The 22308-nt window shown below is 40.1% G+C and overlaps 1 protein-coding gene across 5 annotated transcripts in view; it reads right to left on the reverse strand.

The window, feature by feature from the left end:
* The window catches only part of KCNQ3 (potassium voltage-gated channel subfamily Q member 3), a 193119-nt gene that overhangs the window by 21007 nt on the left and 149804 nt on the right, over positions 1-22308 (reverse strand). For 4 of the 5 annotated variants that reach the window (XM_088179406.1, XM_088179403.1, XM_088179428.1 and 1 more), the window contains exons 2-10: positions 16845-16935; positions 14975-15101; positions 13131-13303; positions 11006-11161; positions 9562-9672; positions 8535-8630; positions 7063-7157; positions 5811-5837; positions 2125-2181 (exon numbers count right to left, since the gene is read on the reverse strand). In XM_088179406.1, the coding sequence (XP_088035532.1) occupies positions 2125-2181; positions 5811-5837; positions 7063-7157; positions 8535-8630; positions 9562-9672; positions 11006-11161; positions 13131-13303; positions 14975-15101; positions 16845-16935 (933 nt within the window). The remainder of the gene's footprint in view (positions 1-2124; positions 2182-5810; positions 5838-7062; positions 7158-8534; positions 8631-9561; positions 9673-11005; positions 11162-13130; positions 13304-14974; positions 15102-16844; positions 16936-22308) is intronic. The other variant, XM_014882140.2, reaches the window with a different exon arrangement.

Raw genomic sequence — 22308 nt, forward strand, 5'->3', positions numbered from 1 at the left:
AGCAGTGGGAATTATTTTGGACCACCTGAGAGATTATTTTGGTGGTTTGCATATAGAGATGGCTGGCTTGCACAGCACATGTTTTACCCTTGCTCAGAATAAAGAGTGGGAACCACTGAACTAGAAATATTTTCCAGAAACAGTCATGCAAAGAAATAATGCATTTACATCCCATCATGCAAGCCAGATACTCTCCTCTCTATCCTTTTCCTAGTATTGGAATTTCATAAACAAATGGTACATGTATGAGGAGAAAAGTAGCAAATTAATTCTAAGAGTAAATCAATCAGCCCTCTGCCATGGATTTACCATTTTCACCTAAAAAGGGCAAATGTTAATCGGGAATTTTTCCATATTTTCACAGTTCAGAATCACTAAATGTAATTAGTCTCAGATAACTGGAAGCAGAAGGAAGTCATGTTTACTCCAGCATTTTTGTACCTTAGCAGCTCAGCTTATATCAGTGAACTTAGCTTTGGAAAATCAAGCATTCTGAATGAGGTTTCCAAAAGTATTCTGTATTCTACTTTGAACCCTTCCTAATAGAAATTAACACCAAACTAATATTATGACAGACATGAATTCTGCAGTGAACCTGTTCAGCTCATCTCACACAGTCCATGACATTTCTTAAGATAAAACAAAGACCATTCCACACTTCCAAGGTAGTTCTAAACTTCAGCCAATCAACTTTCCCTTTTTTTGAGTAGCATTCTTTTCTTCAGAGAGGATGTCACAAAAATGTTCTTTCTCAAAATAGTTGACTATATCTTCCTGAAAACTAAAGACTTCACTTTGCACACTGAATCTTAAGGTCTAAATTTGCAATTTTCTAATGTGTGAAGAGGAAACATCCCTTCTGAGTCAACAAATTTCCACACTCTTTGGTGCTATACATCCTCACTGGTATTTAAGGGTGGGTATGACTCAAAATCCAGACTCACCTACCATCCAGATTATCTGCCCATAAACATGAGCACAAGTCAAAACTTCAGCTCATATCTGATACCCTTCAGAAAAAGAAAGAGCCTTTACACTAAATGCCTTTGCTTAGCCCCTTCTCTCATCCACACTTTCTAAAGAGATTGGAGATGGATGAAAATAAACAATGTCACATAAATCTATGGGAAGAATAAGCCAAATCCAAATGGTGAAAAATATCCATCCTGTTTTCACAAGGGATGCAGCCATTGTAGGTAGAAACCACATGGATGCTGACTCACATTTTGCTTCAAAGTGAACATATCATGGATCAAGCACTAGAAAGCAAATCAAACTGCAAAATCAAAGTCTCTTGACTATTTTGCATGGGCCAATCATAAAATGAAAAAAATGGAGTGCTTTACTTGCTGTTCTCCAAAAGCTGAAGAGCTCCAGCTAGAAAAGCTGACTTGCATGTTGATGAATTCATGTTTGTGGAATGAAGTTGGAATGAAAACAACCAGCTAAAGTTGAATGACAGCAAGGTGTGGGATAGAGTAAAATACTTCAATTCAGTCAAAATATTATTTCTAATGTGTCTTTCATATTCCTGAAATGCCACAAACTATTTCTACATCTCTTTGCAGGAAGGTAAATTTCTTGCCCCACAATTTAGGTCACAGTTCAGCAAGATATTTAAGCATGTCACTAACTTTATTCAGATGGTCAAAAGCATCCACTTGTTTTCCATTTGCTGAACCAGAACCTGCAAATACACATGCAAAGATGTTCCACTGAACTCAAATTCAAAGTAACTTGTATGAATTGTGTTGGCAAGGTTGGGACCCCGTTAGGAACAGTGTTTAACTCTTATAGTATATTTTTCTCACAGTAAATTTCAAAATTATTTGCAGACTAAGCTAGTTTCATTTCCATTCAATGGGAACAGAGAAAAGCACCTGTTTTTAAGCAGATCATTAGGAGAGCCAGGGTAATATCTCACGTTTTCTGAACAGCAGAGCAATTAACTATGTGCTAGGTCATGCAACTTTCTTTTTATGCTTAACTATTCAGTCTTATTGTCCCTTACTTTTGATGGTGGTTTAGGTGAATTACTGTAGTAAAAACAGAAAGTGCAGGCAGAGAATGGCATGCAAGAAATATGAAAAGAATAAGGCTCAACTGTTACTTGAACGTATATACCTAAGTTTTCTTGTGAGGCTTGATCCAAAGAATGACTCCCTACTAAACATGACATTACTGTAAAGTGAAGAAAAGTTATTAAGATGAGACATTAATGATTACCCATGAAAAGCTCTATGAAAAGGAATGAGAGCCTTTCATTTGTAGTTAATGTAGTGTGAAGACCAGGGTGGCTTTTTTCTCCTTCCTGTTTTGGGCAGATGTATTAGGATGAAATGCTTATAGTGACATTTTACACCTTATAAAGTAGGGTTTTATTCTCATTTTGTTGTCAGCATTGGCAATACAAAAATGTACAACTTTTTATGAATTCTTTCATACTCTTAACAGGAAGGACAGGTACCGATTATGGCACTTTAAAAAATCAAATCGACTTTCCAAAGGTACAGAAATATTATTTATCTTGTAGAGAGAAGGAAACAGGGATAAAGGACTTTTCTGCAATCACATAATAATAGATCTAGGAATGAACATGCTGTCCTGATGTCTAGTTCTAAAGCTGGACAATAAGGATCAGGAACAAGACCCTAGGAGAAAGTTCAAAATTCTTCACTAAAGTGTGTGTACATCCAGGTTTCAACACTGGTCAAACTCAGTGGAACAGCTGCTAATGACAGCACTGAAAAATCAGGCCCCAGTATTCATTCCCAAAACATAGACATAAAAAGTTGGCTCAGAATAAAAATATGTCCGGCAAGAAAACGCCCATCCTAAATGTAGGTCAGGCTCCCAAATGTTTGCTGAATGATTTTCTGCATGCCAGCAGAAATGAGCATTAGTATCTCTTCCTCATAAATCTCCCTCTTGAGAGCTGAACAGAAGAAAAGGCTCTGCAGTACAGGGAGAAAAGCAATTACTGTCTGAGATTTCACGGGGCTGTGAGGTTTAGGCATTGATTAAGGAAAAAAAAAAGCTAGTGGCACCTCTGGCATGAAGTCATAAACTCACCATCAGTGAGCCACAGAGAGCACAGCCCCAGTTCCTCCTGGGTTGGGGGGCTATACAGGGCCTGTAGGGAAGATGCTGTTCTTAAAGAGCAGCATCATAGCCACCACTTCCTTTCACTGCTTACAGGACAGAGTTGAGCTCCAGTCCAATGTTCTCTTCATCTTATCTTCTCAGTTTTATTTTAAAGGGAGTTTCAATAAAACCTTGAATTGCTGCCAAAATTTACTTGATTTTGCACTATGAAAAGTCCTTGCCTGCAGCCTTGCCTTGGAGCACAACTTCTCACTCATTTTTTAACTCATTTGTGACCCCTGAGTTCTTCCCAAATGGTCTAAAAACAAGGTCCTGTATCTATCTGTGACTTCATCATGATGCCAGCTCCTGCTTCTCTCCTGATGTAGGAGAAATCCTAGAAGGCTCTGTCAGAGTTCAACTCTAGAACTGTGGAGCTCCTAAAGAGCTTTCACACTACTCAGTAGAAACTCTGCCACTTAAAGGGCTTCCCATCCTCAAATTTTGATACAGCCAGACCTCATTTCTAGTTTATTAAAAGCTTCTGTGAAAACTTTGGACCAATTCTTCTCTCTCCTTTGTCAACCATGGATCAGACAATGCAATTGATTACTATAGCAGCATTACTAATTATTTACATTCTCATTAAGTACCTAACTGATGGAAGAACCTGGAGATTGAGGACAGTTATGGGCTGCTCTCCCCATAGGACCACATTCCCTTATTTCTCATTTATTTCAATACAGTCAAAGCACAAACTTCAGTAGAGTATGAATAACAATTTCTGTACTAAATCACTGCAGGAAGAAGAAGGTTTTTTTTAATTATCTGGTTCATAAATAAGAGTTTTATGAGAGATGGGATGTGGTACTGTCAAAACAATCAGATTTTATAGCTCAATCCCATTTCTACTGAAGTCAGTGGATGTTCCCACAAGTACCATCATATGTCTGTTTACCTGGAGGGTTTCCAATCCCTTTAATTGAATGCTTCATTCCATAAACACATTTCTGACAGGCTAGAAAGGCTTCCATGCAGGTGTACTGATGATTTTGCTGAGGGTTATTATATATATATATATATATATAATAAAATCCAAATTATATCCACTAGAATGAAGGGCCTTGGGATTATAGTCTTAAAGATTATGAGCTGTGAGTCATACTTTTCCATTTTTAATTCAGTGTTTCAACATCAAATGGCTTCTACTGTCCTGAAAGCTACAGTAACTCAGAACTGCTGCAGGTGCAGGAGCTTCTCTAGGGGGCTGTGACCAACAGAGAACTGCAGCAGTCATTCTCTTACCTAATTTTAATCTGCTGCTGCATCTCAGCCAGAACATTTTGACTGAAGGTATGGAATTACATACTCAAAGGATTTCATCTCCTAAGCTCTTCCCTACGTATTAAAGACCAAAATTCAGCTGTTACCAACACTGAAGATGGCTAAAATCTCCAGACATCTGCATTAATGCAGCTGAGCTTGCTCATGACTGCTTAGCCTGGGGAGTGCCATGGTTGTAAAGTACTTAAAATCCATGGGTTTCACAAACTGGGTACCTCCCACCCAGCTGGCTTCAAGGAGGGACAGGTAATCCCATGATTTTGGTGGCAAAAGGAGGAAGACATCCTTTCCCAATAATTTGTCACTAGAGCACTTGCCTGTATTGTAAGAAAACTTGAGATAGGTTTTTCTTCTCTGCTAAATGAAGCTTGAACCCCAAAAATTCTTAGGAGAACAGCAAGTGTTAATTTTTTTTTTTTTTGTCAACTTCCTTTATTTAAGTTGTCACATGTTACACAAAATGTTCAAAAAACAAAAAAGAAAAACATGTTTTTTCATCAGGCCAGGGACTGGAACTCAGACCTGACCTCTGGCTTACAGTTTTCAAATATGGCTACAATTCTTATTCCTTTACTCTGCACTGTAAATGGGGATGCAAACTGAAGTAGTTTCAGCATAAGTCTGTGGAACTATTTATCCTTTAATTGCTATTGAATTTCATTGTGAGTTACCCATTGATAATGGTTTAACATGAAGTTTTGACTTATGATTATTGTATGTGCATTGACTCTTCTACTTATCTGAAGAGAGTTATAAATCTATCATTCCCACTTGAGACTTTGCAGGTTGACTGACAGTGGCTGCTCTGCTGTAGTCTTCAGAGACTGACCAGTATTGGGACTGATGATTCCTTCATTCTCTTTGCCTGTAAACACCCTCGTGTGATGAGGAGCTTTCCTGTCTTTTCACAGGTGGCACCAGGCCCTCAAACCTAATGTAGCTTTTACAGAGAGACTCACTGTCCTGCTGTTCCATCTCAGACACCCATCTCTGTATTTATTGTATCTTGCTCTGTGCAAGACTGTGGACCAACAACAGCAAACAGTCTTAAACTCCCCCCAGAACAGCCTGGATGCTAAATCCTGGCTCTGCAATGTGGATCAGGAGAAATCTAGGCCATGATTAGTCATAACAAACAATAAAGCTCTTTACAGACAATCAGCAAGCAACACTGTCTTTGTACAATTAGCAATTTAGCTTTGTTGTTAAACCAGGAAAAAAGCAAGCAGTTAGGAAATGGATTTGTTAATAATTTTTAATGATTACCTTGGTGTTAGTAGCATGATTTAGTTAACAGCTCATGAATCCACAAAGAACTATTTAGCTTGCATCCTCCAACAGCTGTATTAAAACATATATATAAAATAATAACAGCTACATACCTGGCAGTACCATCCAATTGCTCTTTCCTTTTATAGAAGAGAGGATGCATTACAAGAAAGCAAGGAGAGAAGAATCACATCACAAATTCAGAATATTTTAAAAATATAAATTGCTAGTCTACTGCTAATACTTTATACCTCTTTTGTTCTGTGACCATAACTGATAGAAAAAGCAGAATAAAAGCTACATTTTCAACTAACCATAAAGCTAAAAAAAAAGTGATATAGATTCCTGAACCAATCTGTGCTGCTTAGATTGACAATCCAGTCTTTGGTGAAAAGTGATCTCCCCTGCCCTCTCTCCCAGCATCTTATTTTCAAAACACCTATTAAATTTCAGGTTGCATTTGAATCACAGAAGAACCTACACACAACGAGCAAGCTTGAAGTCATAGTAATGAGTCCAGACTCCTTATGAGTCTGAGAATTATTCTCTGAAAAACCCTGCAGTCAAGAAATCCTGAAGAAATTACTCTGTAATGGAAAATGTAGGAATAGACAGAGAGTAAGAGACAAAGAAAAGGGAAGAAATGTACTGAGCCTTAAACACTTTTGGTGTTAGGGTTTTTTCGTAGAGGTTTCCTTTTTGAAGCATGTGAAGTTGATTCTAAAAATGTATTGTGACTAAAACAAAGAAAGGGTGAGTGTTTGTAATTTGCCTGTTGTGAAAGCAGGAGGCTGAAACATTTCAAGTTAGTTTTGAGCAACAGCTGGAGCTTCAGTATCAGTGCAGGGGGCACAACTACACCTGGAGACCTCTGAGTTGGACAGTAGCCAAGGACACTTTTATTTAGAATGAGGCACAACAGCAAGACCAGGAGGAAAGTTTAAAGCACTAACTTGCATACATGATGCCCATTATTAGCAGCTGATAATCTGTAGTTAAAAGTTTTGGCTTTTCATAGGGCTATATAGGTTTTAAAAAAAAAAACATTTTCAGATGTTAAGTTCTAAAAGTGAGAAAGATGCCTGTTTGACAGGAAAGGAGAGTAAGGATCAATCTAATAGCCATAAACATATAAGCATCCATTTTATCTGAATGTCTTTATGTATAGAATACTTTCACTGAACTCAGAAGTGGTGACTGAAATTAAACCACCACCTCAGAAAACATTCCTCTGCTTCAGAAGAGTTTTCTGGAAACCATGTTACCTAAAAAAGCCTCATTGATATATATTTATGAAGTCTGTGTTCCCTGCCCTGACTAATACTTCACAGAAAATTATGATGGAGAGGTAAACAATACACTTACCTGAAAAATGGAAATGAAACAATTGATTCATAAAACCTCCAGGTAGCAACTAAATCAATCCTGTTGGGGTTAGTAGCATAGTATCTCCAGGCAGCCTAAATTACAAGGGAGAGAAAATAATTAGTGTTAGGTGCAGTTATTTTCCCAGCTGAATACAGCCAGGGTCTTTCAAAGAACATAATGATGCACCTGAGTGACTATCGGGAAATTAATTACTAATCACCCATAGCAAATGAGTGCCACTATATGGAAAATTATTGACACTGAATTTTGATCTGGGAGGGCTGTTAAAGGAAACAGGACATGGAGAGAACCACTAACAGAATATGACATTACATTAGACTAAAGTTGTTTTATTGTCCTGTCTGACACATCTAAAAGAGCTTCAAGCACTGCTGGACTTGTCCAGTAATTCTGGAAGCACTTAAGATAGCTTGTCTCCTAATGTATCATCAGAAGAAATTTTTCTGAGCAATTTCATACTTCAGCATTTAGTGCAAATTAAAATTCTCAAAAAACAATTCTCCAACCTAAAACCCACTAGCTAAATAAGCTACCTGACCAGTGGAGATGCTTTAATTCAAAATTAAATCCCATTAAATTCCATCCACAACTCATGCCTGCAGCCTCCTCTGTTTGCAAAAGCATGTTTTTAATGAGAACAGCCATGAATTTTAATGTCACTCAGCCTGTTTCTCCTGAGGACTGGTTTGATCCTGAGCACCAATGCTTCAATTTGTTATCACAGAAACTTTCTCTGTCCCTCTGTGAAAATGTTGTCATTTACTTAACTGTTAACAGGATGTGCTCCATACTTAGCAAGAATAAATAATTTCAAATTTTCAGCACACATACTAAGGATTTTAAGCTTAATATCCTGAATTCATATACAAAGGCCATAACTGCTAACCAAGTGAGATAAGGGCTCTCCTCCCATTGAATTTTTGGATCATCCAGTGACTTAACAGAGAATACAGAGAGTATTTTACTTTTTAAAACCCACATATGCTATTTATGTTATTTACCTTGATTGAAATTGTCAGTGTCTATTGTGTTACTTCTATTGCTGTTTTCACATCAATAACAACATAAATGCACAGAAAAGCATTTTCTCAAGGGAACTGAAAAAAAAAAATCTGTATTTTGTAAATAATGTGATTTCAACAGCTTGTTTTCTGTGATTTTGTGGCAGAGATGCAGAAGCCAGTTGGTTTACAGAAGCTAGCAGATGAGATCCTTTCTTCGAAAGATACTGTTCTTCTGGAAGATATTCTGGGAGTTGGAATATTCCTCAAAACTGCAAAGGCCTCTGGATTATCTAGCTCAGTGTGTAAAACTAGCACAAACAAATTCTCACCTCCTGCAATGGGAAGTGAGAATTTGGGCAGGGGAGGAGTGGTGGCCCTTGTTAACATGATGCAGCAGTCTTCATGCACAACATTTTTTCAAGGAAGAGGAAAGTGACTGCAAACCTGAATGAGCTCAGCTGCTGGCTTTCTTCTTTTCTCAAAATGTTTTTGGCGATGCTGCTCCTGGACCTTCAGTGCCAGCCCTGACCCCAAAATGCCCTGAAAGCATAGAGTGATGCAAGATTTTAGACATTTCTTACTCAGAACAAAAGGGATTAATGATGAGAGGATGCAGGACTGTGGGTGGAGATGGCTGCATGGAATCTTTGTGACATTCCCATGCCTTTCCTGCTGCTCACTCATGGGACAGGAGGTTGTCATGATCCTCTCAAGGAACACAGGCCATACCTGTGGCCATTTAAAAATAATTTAAAGGTCCCCAACAGGCATCTTGAACGTCTACTGCCTTTCCAAGCCAAGGAGGTGTCCAGGTGCTGTGTTTCTTTCCATTTCCACTCAAACTCTGCTTGCATGATACAAGGGCTCTGCTAAACTATACTTTGGATCTGGGAGTGCAGGACTTGTCACCCTCTGTGAAATTCTTTCCAGCTCTCGATCTAGAGGAAAAATATCCTAAAATCTGGTCTTGGGACAGTTTCTGTTGCTATTCAGCCCAGCTCAGCCAGGTTTTGTCTCATTCTTATCTGAGGGCGTTGCAGCCAAAGAAGTAAAGGGTTGGGTAAGATGGGTCAAATTCCAATTATTACAATAGTGGACCCCAAATCCTTTGAAAACATGTCTTGTGGGGGCTATGTTAGTACCAGTAAATTACCACATGCCAGTCTCATGAGCTGCCTTGTGGTTTCCCAGATTGTTCACTTGCTGGATTAATTTAATTTAATAGATGTGCCAACTAGTACTGTCAGACAATGCCCACATAGTGATTTGACGAGTATTGGGGTGATCTATTATTCCCAATAGGCTCTGTGTAATATTGGGAAGAAATAAGTTCAATTTACTGATATACTCAAGTCTCTGGAGTACTTCTTTAAAAGGGGTTTGGTTCCACTGATGATTTTACTAACTTTACCTTCTTTTTGCAACTGCACAGCATTGGGGTGTGTCTAACAGAGAAGGAAAAGGTACTTACTGCAGGAAGAGCAAAGAAAGACACTCCAATGAGAGAGAACGTGGCTGCAATCAGCCGTCCCTCCCATGTTTTGGGGGTCTTGTCGCCGTATCCAATCGTGGCAAGGGTGATCTGTGGGCACAAGGACCAGGACTTGTTGTAAAAAACCAAAGCCAACAGCTCTGTGTAAATGTCACCATGAAAGCTGTGTAACTCACAGCTCACACACAGCTTTGTGAAACAGGATCTTGAGGATGGGCCAACCAATTTTTTTGGTGGCATCACAGTCCCAAGGCACTGCATGGAGAATGGCTTTAGTCTCAGAGCAGCTGCCTCTTTCAGATGCATTTGCTGCAGGTGAACTCCACATGAATCTCCTGCCCATCATCAGTACACAGTCAGGAGTGGGATTTGCCAGTTAATATCCTGCAGATCTTTAACCTAGTCAGAACTAGTTCTACCTGAAGTCCTGGTCTTTTTAAAACAAAGATGTCTTTGTGAAAACTTTCTCCTTCCTGGCACAATTGTTAATTTCCAACTGTGTACATTTTCTCACCACTGAGACTCTATCTAAATGTCCAGGATATAAAAGCACATGGAAACATCCAGGTGCTCTGTGCAACTCTTGGTATCTTTTGCCTAATAATGGGGGGAGGAGAGTATCTTATATTTATGAGTAAACTACATTAAATAAAAAATATGCTGCTGAATTTAAGTCACAGCATGACATAGACTTCCTTGACTATCAGTCAAGCACCATGAGTTCTGGAATGGCAGGAATATCTGCAATTGAATGAGTAGTTGTGCAAACCAATACTCCTCTCTTAATCAGAAGAGACAAGAACAGATATATCAAAGGTCCCTCTTGTTCATCATCCTACCACCAAAGGCATTCCCTGATCTTTGGGGAATGCATGTAAGACACAAGAATTCTTAAGTTAACCTTTCCAGAAATATTTTTTTCCTTCTCCATCCCAACCCAGAGACATCTTCAGTCACTGGCTCCATAAGAACTAAAATTCCCATGAGTGTCTTCTTCAACTTTCAAAATGTTTAGTGTTTTTGACAGCCGAACAGACCCATCCACTGGCCAGCTTTGGTTCTGCCATTTTCTGAGGAGTGCAGTTCTCACAGGGAGGACATTGCTGGCATGACAGCTCAGTCTCCCACAGTGCAGTTACATCTGAAGAGATGCTCCTCTAAAAGAGAGGTTTCCCAGACACCAGGAAGACAGATTAATTTCTGAAGGAGGTTTAAGCACCTAAGGCCTTTTTCTGAAAATCAACCTGAAAATCAACAGAGTTGTAGGTTCTGTTATTTGGTTGTAGGGGCACTCCTACTTCGGTAATGTTATGGTGCCTTTCACCCAAATATAGCAGCACTTGCACTGAAATCCCTAAATCTTTATCTCTTTTTGGATATGAAGTTTTTAAGAAGGGCATAAGGTATTTTTTGACTCACTTACCAGCCCCCACCACAGTGCATCTGCATAGGTTTCAAACTCCTCTTTCATCTCCACCCCATTAGCATCTTTTTCGGGAACATCTTTTTCAACCAGATAAACAAGAAATGAGGATAAGATGAGTGTCAGGAACCCAATGTACCAAGCAGTGATGAGTTCCTGCAAAAGAAACAGATGAACATGGAGGGGCTGAAAAGAGCCTCAATATCCACAGTGGCAGAGTAAACATCAGGAGGTGAGAGAAGCACAGAGGACAACAGCAGAGTTGGCACTGCTGGCTTTGATCACAGGCATGGCCAGCCCAGCTCAGCACTTAGTGGGAAATAAGGCAGAGATTTTGGCCCTGACACAGAATCTTCCTTAGGAGCAGCCTGGAGGAATCTGCAGTTGTGGTTCTGCATTAGGCTGGGTGAAGGGCTCAGCTGCACCCATGGCACAGGGGGCTGCAGGGCTCTGACCCTGACCTTGACTCTTTCCTTTCCTTCTGCCCCTGGGCTTGGTCAGTCTTGGCAAGCAAATCAACAGCTCTGCCTCTCCCTACCTCCAGAGAGCCAAGGCTGCAGGATGTGCTTCCATCTCTTCAACCACATCAAAGTACATCCCATCATGAATGATGTTTTCAAAATTAATTCATGCAGTAATAACAGACCTTGAAAATATTCTGTGTGCAAACAAACCTCAAACTTTGCTGTTTTAGAGAGAATGACTAAAGTGGAATGTGTCTAATCCCACTGAGATGGGGCATGCAGCCACCCAAGTTAAAATCCCAGAATCCCAGAAATGTCTGAAATAAGGGAGAAAAATTTTTTTTTACAGTCTTCAGCAGTAGGTAAAAAATCAATATTCCAATTCATTTTTATCGTTCATATTAGTCATTCATTCAATTCAATTCACTGTATTTGGACAAAAAAATAAAAAAGTTGTAGCTGAGAACTTTGTAATTGAATTTTGAGACAAGTGAAAAACTTTCTTATCTAATTTCTGATGTGCAGTGACAGAAGGAATTTTTTTGCAAAATGGTTTTGTCATTGTCTCCATTAAAGCAAAGTTCTCACAACCCCTTCTAATCTCCCTCAGCCAGCTAAAGGTCTAAAAGTGCATGGTGGGGACCAAACAAGCAATATTTGAATGAAATACCACACAATGAAGCCTTTAACAATTTCTAAACCATTTTTTTGATGCATAGACTTCTTCCATGATCTGTTTCCTGAGAAACATTTCTGACATAAGTGTTTATCTGCCACCTGTCTTGTAGCAAGCTTATATGAGGAAGAAGCAGAAGTTGGTGAGAAATGAAGCATGGTGGGCATCCCCATTAGTCCCTACACAGAAGCAAAGTATAAATATGCTATGCCAGCTGGCATTTTAACTTTCAAAACCCCTAAAATGTCAGGAATGTCATTCATAGGTAAGAAAAAACAGCATGTAGTGGAGTGAATGTAATTTGTCTACATCCTGTGCAGATGAGAAATCTCATCTAGAGGATTTTAAGCAAACAGTTTTTAACTTGCAATGAAGTTTTGTGAAAATGCAAGAATGAGTACATGTCTGGTGCAAGACAGGCTGTGTCTGATTACAGCATCAAGTTAGACCAAGCAAAGATGACTTTAGAAATTTTTGCTGTCTGGGTTCCCACTGTGTCCATATCTGTATTGTCTGACCTAAGCTTTCAAAGAGAAATTTTATTGGTAGCTCCCTTGGAAACCACATTTCTGTGCACATTTCTCAGGCTAATCAGCCTCTTTCCATCCCTTCAGAGTCCTGCTCCATCTATTGATCAGACAAGAATGAGGCAAACATGTTGCTCCCAGGCTTTTTTGTCAAGGATTTCAGCATCCTTCGCTATAAAAGAGATGTCTCTGCTTCCACTCAAAGGCAAAATTCTTGCTGTAATGTGTGGGAATGACACGCTCTCACTTCCCAGCACCACTGGTGAGCACAGAAAGGTAAAACAATGGGCAGAAATGGTTCAGAGAATGGAAAAGGGAATAAAACTGAAGAAAAAAAACCCCTGTATTTTGAACTGCTAAACATAACCCCAAGACCGTGATGAACGTGTGCATCCCCTCTCTTTCCTTTTAATCTTTCTCCCGAAGCCCCAGCTGAGCCCTGCAAGCTCCTCTCTTACTTTGCTATGGGCACAAATAGCTGATCCCAGAAGTTTCCACGTGCCGCCCCGCCTGTCCATGCGCAGCATCCGAAGGATCTGGAGGAAGCGGAGGCTTCTGAGAGACGTTGCCAGAACATTGCCCTGGTTCCCAACAGCAACCACTGGCACTGAAGCAATCAGCACAAAGATATCTGCAAGGCAAAGAGAACAAAGCCTGCCAACAAAAGTGTCCCCATCACCCGCTCCTTAATCCCATCTGGCTGTGCTGCAAATTTCCCTTGGCGAGTTTTGAAGCTGCCTGAAAATGCCTTCTCTTGCCAATTAATCAGATATCTGCACCTGCTACAGAGTCAGCACCAGGCACAGAACCTCCTGGAAAGCCTTGGGATCTATTTATGTATCAAGGCACTGGACTTGAGACACTGAGCTCACTTAGGGACGCACAGAAACAGTGTCCTGATAAAATCAGCCTTAAATTCATCTGAACCACTGGAACAACATAGGTCAGCAGATGAGAAATTCAGGTTGGATGGTACACTTACCATTTTATTCTTTTGGCTGAGTTTTCCCACTAAAATCTTGAAGTCAGTGCTACTATTTTTTTGTAAGTGCTCACAGGACCAATTTGCTGATAACTGAAGAGGCTTGAAATGTGAATAAATTATTTTTGTTTTCTTTCTTTTCCTTGTTTCCCCCTGCCTTTTGATCCTATATACACATACAAGAAGAAAGTGTACCAAACAGCTTTAAACATTCTCTGGCCACTCAGTCTTTATATTCTCTTTCCAGCCAAAAAGAGGGGATTTCAGATTTATTCACTTGCAATCATTCTCAAAACAAACTTGTACCAGTGACAAATGAGAGAAGATTTTAATAAATCCAGAATATCTTCTATTTTTTACCCAGATATAATGAAGATTCATACTCAGAAGTGAAATGACACTTCTACTGAGAAGGAGTGAGACTCAATCCCACTTGCTCACACTCTGCTGCCTTCACAAACCTACTAAAGTATAAGAAGTATCTGTACAACAGTAGCACTCAAAGGAACCTTACTAAATTGAGGATAGCACAGATGCACAAAGAAAATTTGTCACAATTTTGTCTATCATTTAGATCCATGAGATAAACAAAAGGAGGGAGAGGAAAGAGAGGCTTGTATTCATGCAGCACCATGGCTCCTAGAGTGTTTTGTGTTGTACAAATAAAGGAAAAAAACAGTGCTTGGCCTGAAGTGAATCAAACAAGTGAGGGTATCTTAAAATCAGTGAACGAATGGGATGACAGGTGCTCAGGGCAGAGTGAGCTCCTAAATGTTGGCTGGTTGGTTTGTGGATATAATGAGTAGTTGCAGGAGGGTATTCAAACATGAATAATGAGTAATTTCATGGATAATTATAGGCAGTGTCTTCCAAGCCTGAAAGACAGCATGGGTGAAATCACAAAGATACTTGTTTGCAAATAGAGACCAAGAATACAATTGTAAAACAAAATACAAATATGAAAGGGAGCTCGGGAAGAGCTGGGTTCTCGAGTGGTTTGAAACTGAAGGCAGAGAGAATCTTCCTGAGGATGAGCTTAAGAAAAGTGCAGTGGGTCTCAGGACGAGGAAAAAGCATTTGAAGAGTCGAAGGATTAATTTTTTTCTCACTGATTAGGTAGCCAAGTGTCTCTTAATTACAAGTTATTGCTGGCTACTTCTAATAATTACTCCAAGCAGGACATAGGTCCTGGCATAAAGGGCAGATCTGATTTCAGGGCTCTTTGCACTGCCAATCACCAGTACTTTGACATTCCTCAAACTGGCTTAAAAGGCAAAAGGACATTAATGAGTAAGCCAGGAGTAGAGAGCATGTGCCTACCCAGCATGCACAAAGGCTTCCTGGCAAATTTGAGCCTTCCCCTCCATCCTTTGTAGCGACAGCAACAGCCAGCAGCCCAGATTCTTAAGGCAAACTCTGCTCCAAAGATGAAAATGGCAAAAGTTTCCTGTATCAAGACACAAATGACATTGTTAGTCTCACAACAAGTTCTGCAGTAATTCTGGACACAAGGATACCGCTGAAGGAAACAGATGAGGTACAAGTGTTAGGATATGTGTAAGAGAGAGGAAAAAAGGGGAGAAGAATCGAGATTGATGACAAAGGCAAAGCAAAGTGGGACAGAGTTTTCCAGCCTATTAAGTTCCGTGCAGGAAGGATTTGCCCCTGCTGTTAGGTAAATATGAAGTGCTTACCCTGCCTTAATAATTACACAGAAACACCTCCTGCTCCACACAAAATGAGCAGACACATGTGAGGGGTGACTACAAAGTCCCCAGGGCACTCTGTACCACCCCCAGGGCCACCCAGAGCAGCTCGTTCATGCAGCCACATCTGTCAAGACTGAGGGAGGACACTGGATACTCACATGGCCATAAGTTTAAAGCAATGATAAAGACATATATAAGACAAATTTAAGGCATATATTGTTCCCTTAACTTTCTGGTGGACGAAAGAATGGGATTTTCCACCTTGCTCCAGAACGTTCCTAAGCAGGGGGAGGGAATGGGGAGCCAAGGGCTTCTCTGAGGTGCTCAGCAGAGATACCCAAGGGTAGCCTGGGGCACGTGGTTACTTTTCCTCTCTGTGAATTGCTGGAAAGAGGGAAAAGGGGACTTTTCCTTATGCTCATTACCCACAGCTTCTAAAAACTGCTGAGAGCCACATAAGAACAAGCACAGGAGAAGGAAAGATAACCTCAGGCTTTATCAAATGTGAAAGATGGACCTAAGCAGGGTAACAGTGACCAAAAGCGAATTTCACATTCCCTGAGGGATGAAGGTGTTTTCATACAGGCACTTTCTGAGAAAGAACATGCAAAGGGAATTCAGAATTCACCTTTCATTCCTTTTGGCATTTAGCACTTGCTCGGATCTATATGTCTCTGGAGGTACAAGGGGAAATGGAAATTGAGATCCTGGAACTAATTTTGCTGTGCAGTTTCCCTAGGGATACTTTAAACAAGGCCAGGTTAAGCGAGACATTGTGCCCTGTATTTAATGATAGTTATGGGAACAAAGAAGTTAATTTTTAGGATAATTTTCATAAAATGTTGAATTTGCCATTTTATATTTAGTGAGGGGTTTTTCTATTTTTAATTCTTCTGCTCAATGGGAGGCCTTACTGAAATAAAGTCTTGAGCATGAACTTCAGCATTTATAGAACAAGCAATCTGGAATGTATTTGCTTTGAATACATTTTCTCTGAAAGGCACTGCCTGCAGCAATTTCAGCTATTAGTTGGACACAAGCATGAGTCCAACTCTGATGCCCTCCCTTGAAAGAAATACTAGGATTAATAGAATACTATAGAATGAATCAAAACTGTTGAAAGATTCCCCCAAAAATAGTTTTCAGCTGTGCTTAGGTCTGGCATGGTCAATAGGAAGTCTACTGATAATCTGATGGAAGGACTGTTAGACAAATGCTGAAAAGCCATTATTTAAAAGCCTCAGGCTAGGATCTTTCCTCTCGTTTTCTTTTTGCTCAGGAACCCCACTTACTTTTTACTCAGTTGGTGTTGACAATGGACTGGGAACTCTCCAATATGTAAATGTACAGTCACTGCTCCAGGACCAAGAGCAGAGACCTGACTGCATGCAGAGCTGGGAGTGAGTTTCCATCCCTGCTCCTGGGGCTGATTTCAATTCCAGGGCCTTTCCAGGGCGATGTAGCAGCCACAGTTTACTTACCAGCAAGAGGAGCCAGTCTCCAGAAACTGTTTCATACTCCTTGAAAGTTGTCAGGACAGCTAAGATCAAACACCCCAAGACAATTAGAAACCTGGAATGAAATAAAAAACGAGAAAAAAAGCACAGTATTTTTAATCCTCTCTGTATTTGCACTGGAAATATTGCCTGTAAAATCATGAGTAGAGACCTCCATGTGATGGCTGCTCCCTGTTGGTGAGAATGAGGTGGTTTTTATGAAAATCAGAAGTTTTCAATCAGGTTGGAGCAGGGGGAACTGGCAGTCACGGAAAGATCCAGAGTCAGAATGTTCCTGGGACAGACATGCTTTAATCAGCTCACATTCTCCAGGAATGAAATGGGTGATAGTGCATTTTCAGAAGGGATTGTATGATGTGGCAGAGGATTGTATTGCTCAGGTCTGTTCCAAGCTGTGTGCTGCCCAGAATGGCACTGCAGTTACAGTGCAATGATCTCCCCAGAACATCCTGGGGCCTGGGAAACAGTGAACGCTCCAAGGCAGCACCAAGACAAACCCTCCCTTGAAAACTGCATTGAATTTTTTTTTTTTTTTCTTCTCCTTTTGCATTCATTTCTATGCAGATGAAAAGGCGAGAAGGTTTGAAAGAGTAACAAGAGAGGGTAAATTTCTGCCCTCCAGTAAACAAAGTGTGTCATAAATCACTGCCCCTGTGTTATTTTCTGTCTGTGAGGCTCCAGAACACAGAGATTCTACTAAAAATTTAACTCCCACTGCTGGCAAATCCAATTCAGTCTAATTGATCTGCTTTGCAAAACTATTCCCAGGTTCAAGCTATTCAAAATCTTTTATAGAAGTGATTACTGTGAAGCAAAGAGGGGCCAGCTCATATTCTGATACTTCATGTACCCAGATCACAGGCATTTTAATGTGTTTCCAAAACTTGATCCACAGGAACAGAGAGGCAGGTGGCCATGGAAATATTTTGAGTTTAATGAATAAATTAGAAAGATGTCTTTGTAAAAGCTCTGGATCCCCCGCTTTCATAGCTAGGGTACATCAGAGAAATGATAGGCATTAGGTACTGAAATCATCCAGGGAAAAAAGCTTGTGAAGAATCAAGCTGTGTTTATGTCTACTACCTGTTTTGAATTTCAATCTGGTTCCTGTAGTGTGATTTCATCTCTTGCTGAGTAAAACTCCACTTTGTTTCACTGGGTGAAATGAGCAGTGCCAGAGCCTGCAGAGGAGGCAGTGACAAGGACTCAGCTCAGCTCAACAACATGTGTCTTCTAACCTGCACTGGGTTTTCATTTCCTTCATGTCTGAGGAAACCAAGTGCTAAAGAATGGTATTCTGAGAATGTGAAAATTATTTGCAGCTTGAGTGAAAGGACAGAGGTGAGCTCCAGATATCTCCTGCTGGCATTTGGGGGGAATTTCCTCCAAGCAGAGTTCACTAGCACCCTACATGCCAGGAAAAGACAACAGTGTCTCAAACTTCATAGCAAACCCTGAAGGATTATTTTGCTGTGGGTTTTCTGAAATTCACTGCTCTTATGTCAGGAAAGTTTCAGATCAGCCATTTCGAGCAAGGCTAGAACAGAAGTAAATATGTTTGCTCATGCTAAATAATTTTGCATTTCTTTGGCAAGTTTCACCTTTTCCCACTCCCCAGCCCTGCTCTAGAGCATCGGTTATGTAGTTGGTAGGAAACTGACCAGAATGTGTCTTTTGCCTTCTATTATAACCATACTCCTGCTGCTCAAGACATTTGGCAGCTCACTCAGCAATTCTGTGGTGCTCCTGCCATTCCCTTGAGCTTTGTCACACCATGCCTTCTTGTCCCTATCCTGCAGTTAAACAGCCAGTTGCTCCCTGGCTCTCCAAGACCCATGATCCAGCTGTCCTGAACTCCAAGAGCAAACTGGTGAAAATTAAACAAAGACAACATGATTCCTTTGATTAACTATAAGCCACCTATGCTCTGCCACACTACAGCCTTTAGAGTGCTGCCATCACCATCACCCCACTTAAAGCTTTGAGCAGCTGCTGCTTGGTACTTTCCCTTACAGCCACTTCTTTATATCACGAGGAAATTCGGTCACCCATCAGCTCACAAGTATCATTTTAATGATTTAATGAAAGGTGAAACACAAAGAAAGCAGTCCAAGGACATTACATCATCGCATTACATCACAGGCTACTTAAACTAAAGGCATGAATTTAAGATGTAATTTTAAAAAAACACCGCTGTCAATTAAAGCTGATGTACAGATTTTTGTCCAAAAGGAAGACAGAAGTTAAGTTAGTAGTGAAAGCCTCTTTTTTACCTAAAAATGCCTGCGGTTTTACCACTAGAGGGTACCGGTGCTCCACAGAGCGAGGGGCTACAGACAGCATCCCTCAAAGCAGGGGATGTTCAGGTGATCACAGCCACGGATTTGATAAAAGGAAAGGGGTCTGACAGTGATGAAAGAGTTTGGTCAATAAAAATCCCAGATGTTGACACCAAGGGACACCTGCTCAGTGCTGTTGAGGTGCAGCTTGTTCAATCCCTCTGTGTGGCACAGAGCACGCTGCAAGTTCCAGCCCCAAGTGAGAGCCCAGCCATGAGAACAACAGATCATGCAGAACAAAACACCCACTAAAAGAAGGGTGGGAGGGTCATCCTGAAGGTTACAAGTCGTTGGGAATAATCTTAAGGGCAAATCTGAGAAGAGATTGTGGCCTGAACTCCCCACTGCAGGAAGTGCATGAAAGCACCTCAGAGGTGCCATTGCTGAGTGGGAACTGCAGTCCCCAAAATCACAGAGCCCACAGAGCCACGCTCTTATTGTCCCTCCCACAGGACACACAGGGGTATGAAGGGATGAAAAGCCTGTGTTAATACCCCTATAACCACAGCTCATCTTGGAAGGGTCAGCTTTCCTCCTGCTGCACCATATCTGAAGGTAAAACACCAACTGCAAGCAACCACAAGTTACTCAGCTCACATCTCAGATGTCCTCCTCAGCATCTGCAATAATTATGGCTGCAGCTCAGAGCATGCCATCAATTTTAATCTGCATTGATGATGTGCAACCCAGCCTCTTCTGATCTGGATCTTGGTGGTTTTGAAGCCTGCAAGACTTCTTGTGTTCTCTTTCTATGGAAGAATTCAGAATTCAGAATTCTACCCTTCTTACACCAGTCCTCCTTGCTCAGCAAAGATGATAAGAAGGTTCATCCTCCCTTGCTGCTGCTGCTCGTATTGTGGGCACACCTATGCCCATATGGTGGCCATGCAAACATAAAGACATTGGCAACAGGACAGCGCCTGAGTCTACACTGCCTAATTTCATTTTGTAGAGGCAGCAGTGTGGGTTGAGCAGTTGAGTCTGGCTGAAAAATTATAACAGGAAAATCACAGGGTAAGAAACTGCTGAAATCACAGAGAATGAGCAGGAGGAAGATTGCCACTGACCTGAGGAATCAAGGGACAAAAGGGGAGAAAATCTGAAATTTACTCACAGTTATAATGATTTATAGGACATAGAGCACTAAGGGTTAGAAGAAAGAAATAGGGTGAAAATCAAGGTTTAAAATGAAAACAGAGTCCTATTAAGTCAAGGCTTCTTATTAAACAGTGTTTCAGCAGGTGGCAGTCCAGACTTCAAGAATGTATATCACATATGCCAGATGAGAATCTGAAGATGTTCTTCAGCTTTTTAGAATCACCTTTGCCATTATTTTATATAATTTTTCACAGCACATTACATGGTTCCTATTTGTAGCATTATGCCTTAAAAATATGATTAGTTTGTTGTATGCGTAATTTCTGGAGCACAAAATGGCAGTGCTTGTTTGTCTGCATCACAAATAATATATTATTCAGGTCAATATATTTTCTTAGTTTTAAAAATTACATGCTTAATACTCATATTTTCTAACTACACTATTTTGGTGCATTAAAAAGAGTTAAAAAAAAATCTTTCCCAGAAAAGGAGGACTCATTTAAGACTATGCATGATGATGAATCTAATGTTTCTTGTATGAACATCACAAATTGTTTTGTTTGGTAAATTTTTACTTATTTTAATATTCCCCATTCTTTGAGTTTTTCTTCCATATCTTTTAATTTGAAGCCAATAGATGTATGCAGATCTAGCTGAGAACATTTATGCGTTTTATATATACATCTGCTCATCATGCTTCCTGTTCATCATCCCTTCCTTCAAAATTGTAGGAGCAGATCCTGCAGGAATTTGTCTTTAATCTATTCCAAAACAGCTTCTCTATGAAGCTGTTTTGAGCACTAGATCTGTCATAGGCAGGCCAAACTACATTTCCATCTGGTGTCATTTTGACAAATTTTTGTGCTGTGGGACAAAATGTTAAGTCTCAGCGAGGTTAATAGATAGGAACTTGTGCTTTTGGTGTAAAGCTCAGGTTGATTTAAAGCAAATAGCTCAAGCTGGTCAGGAGCACCTACAGAGGATATTTCTGCTCTTTAACTGTAAGACTGATTATGAGCTTCTATGGAGAGGTTTACTGTGTAAATTAGCTGAATGCCACCCCTTATGTTTATCCGTGGTTTGGATGTAATTATAAACACTACCTCTTCATAATCTTTATACATTTTTGCTACTGAAATAGTTAGCCAGCTAGCCACAGCAGTCCTACATGACCAGGTTTTTCTGAAATCCCTTGCTGTAAATATAGGTATCACATCTACATGTGGTCAAGGAACCTGGTTACAAAATTATAATCCAGTCTTTGGATAAGAAAGCCTCTAGTCTCTAAATGAACAGTTACTAGTAAGAAATCACCCCAGTACAACAGTGCAGAGATTTCTATTTGCTCTCTCATCTTCAATACCACTTCTTGCAAGACATTGGGACTTTTCTGTCTCCAAATTTTCTTATGAATCTTAGATTTTTCTGCTTTGCTTCATTTGGTATTTTATTTTCTTCCCTTAAAGCTTGTGCTCTGGTTTCATTATGCTCTGCCACCTGGTAAATGCTAATGGAATTCTCTAAGATTGTGATATGTAAGGAAAATCTGACAGTGTTCTGCTAAATTTTTGGTTTAGGGTATCCAAAGCAATATGGTTCTAAACTATGATTCCCACACAGTTTCCCAAATTTCGTATTGGAAAAACCTTATTTTCTTCAGATATTGGCTTTTACCCATAAGGATTAAAAATTCATCTTTTCTCACAGTTCTTTCAGTTGCTCTATATTCCTACCCACCATCTTTTTCTCTTCTTCCAAACTTCATTTTTCACAGAACATCTGCAGTATCTTGCACTGATCGCTTTATGATTGCTAATGAGAAACTTGAGTCAGGGTTTTTAATGCTAAAAAAAATGACATTACCAAATATTTGAGAACAGCTTTTCAGAGAGAAGGGAATGCATGCCTGATTTCCACAGACTCAGGAATACTCAGTGTTTAATATTTAGATTCTTGAATCTCTGCACTTCCAAGCAATAGGCCAGAGATCA

This window comes from Sturnus vulgaris, chromosome 1 (assembly GCF_052056855.1).
Source record: "Sturnus vulgaris isolate bStuVul1 chromosome 1, bStuVul1.hap1, whole genome shotgun sequence".
NCBI classification, from domain to species: Eukaryota; Metazoa; Chordata; class Aves; order Passeriformes; family Sturnidae; genus Sturnus; species Sturnus vulgaris.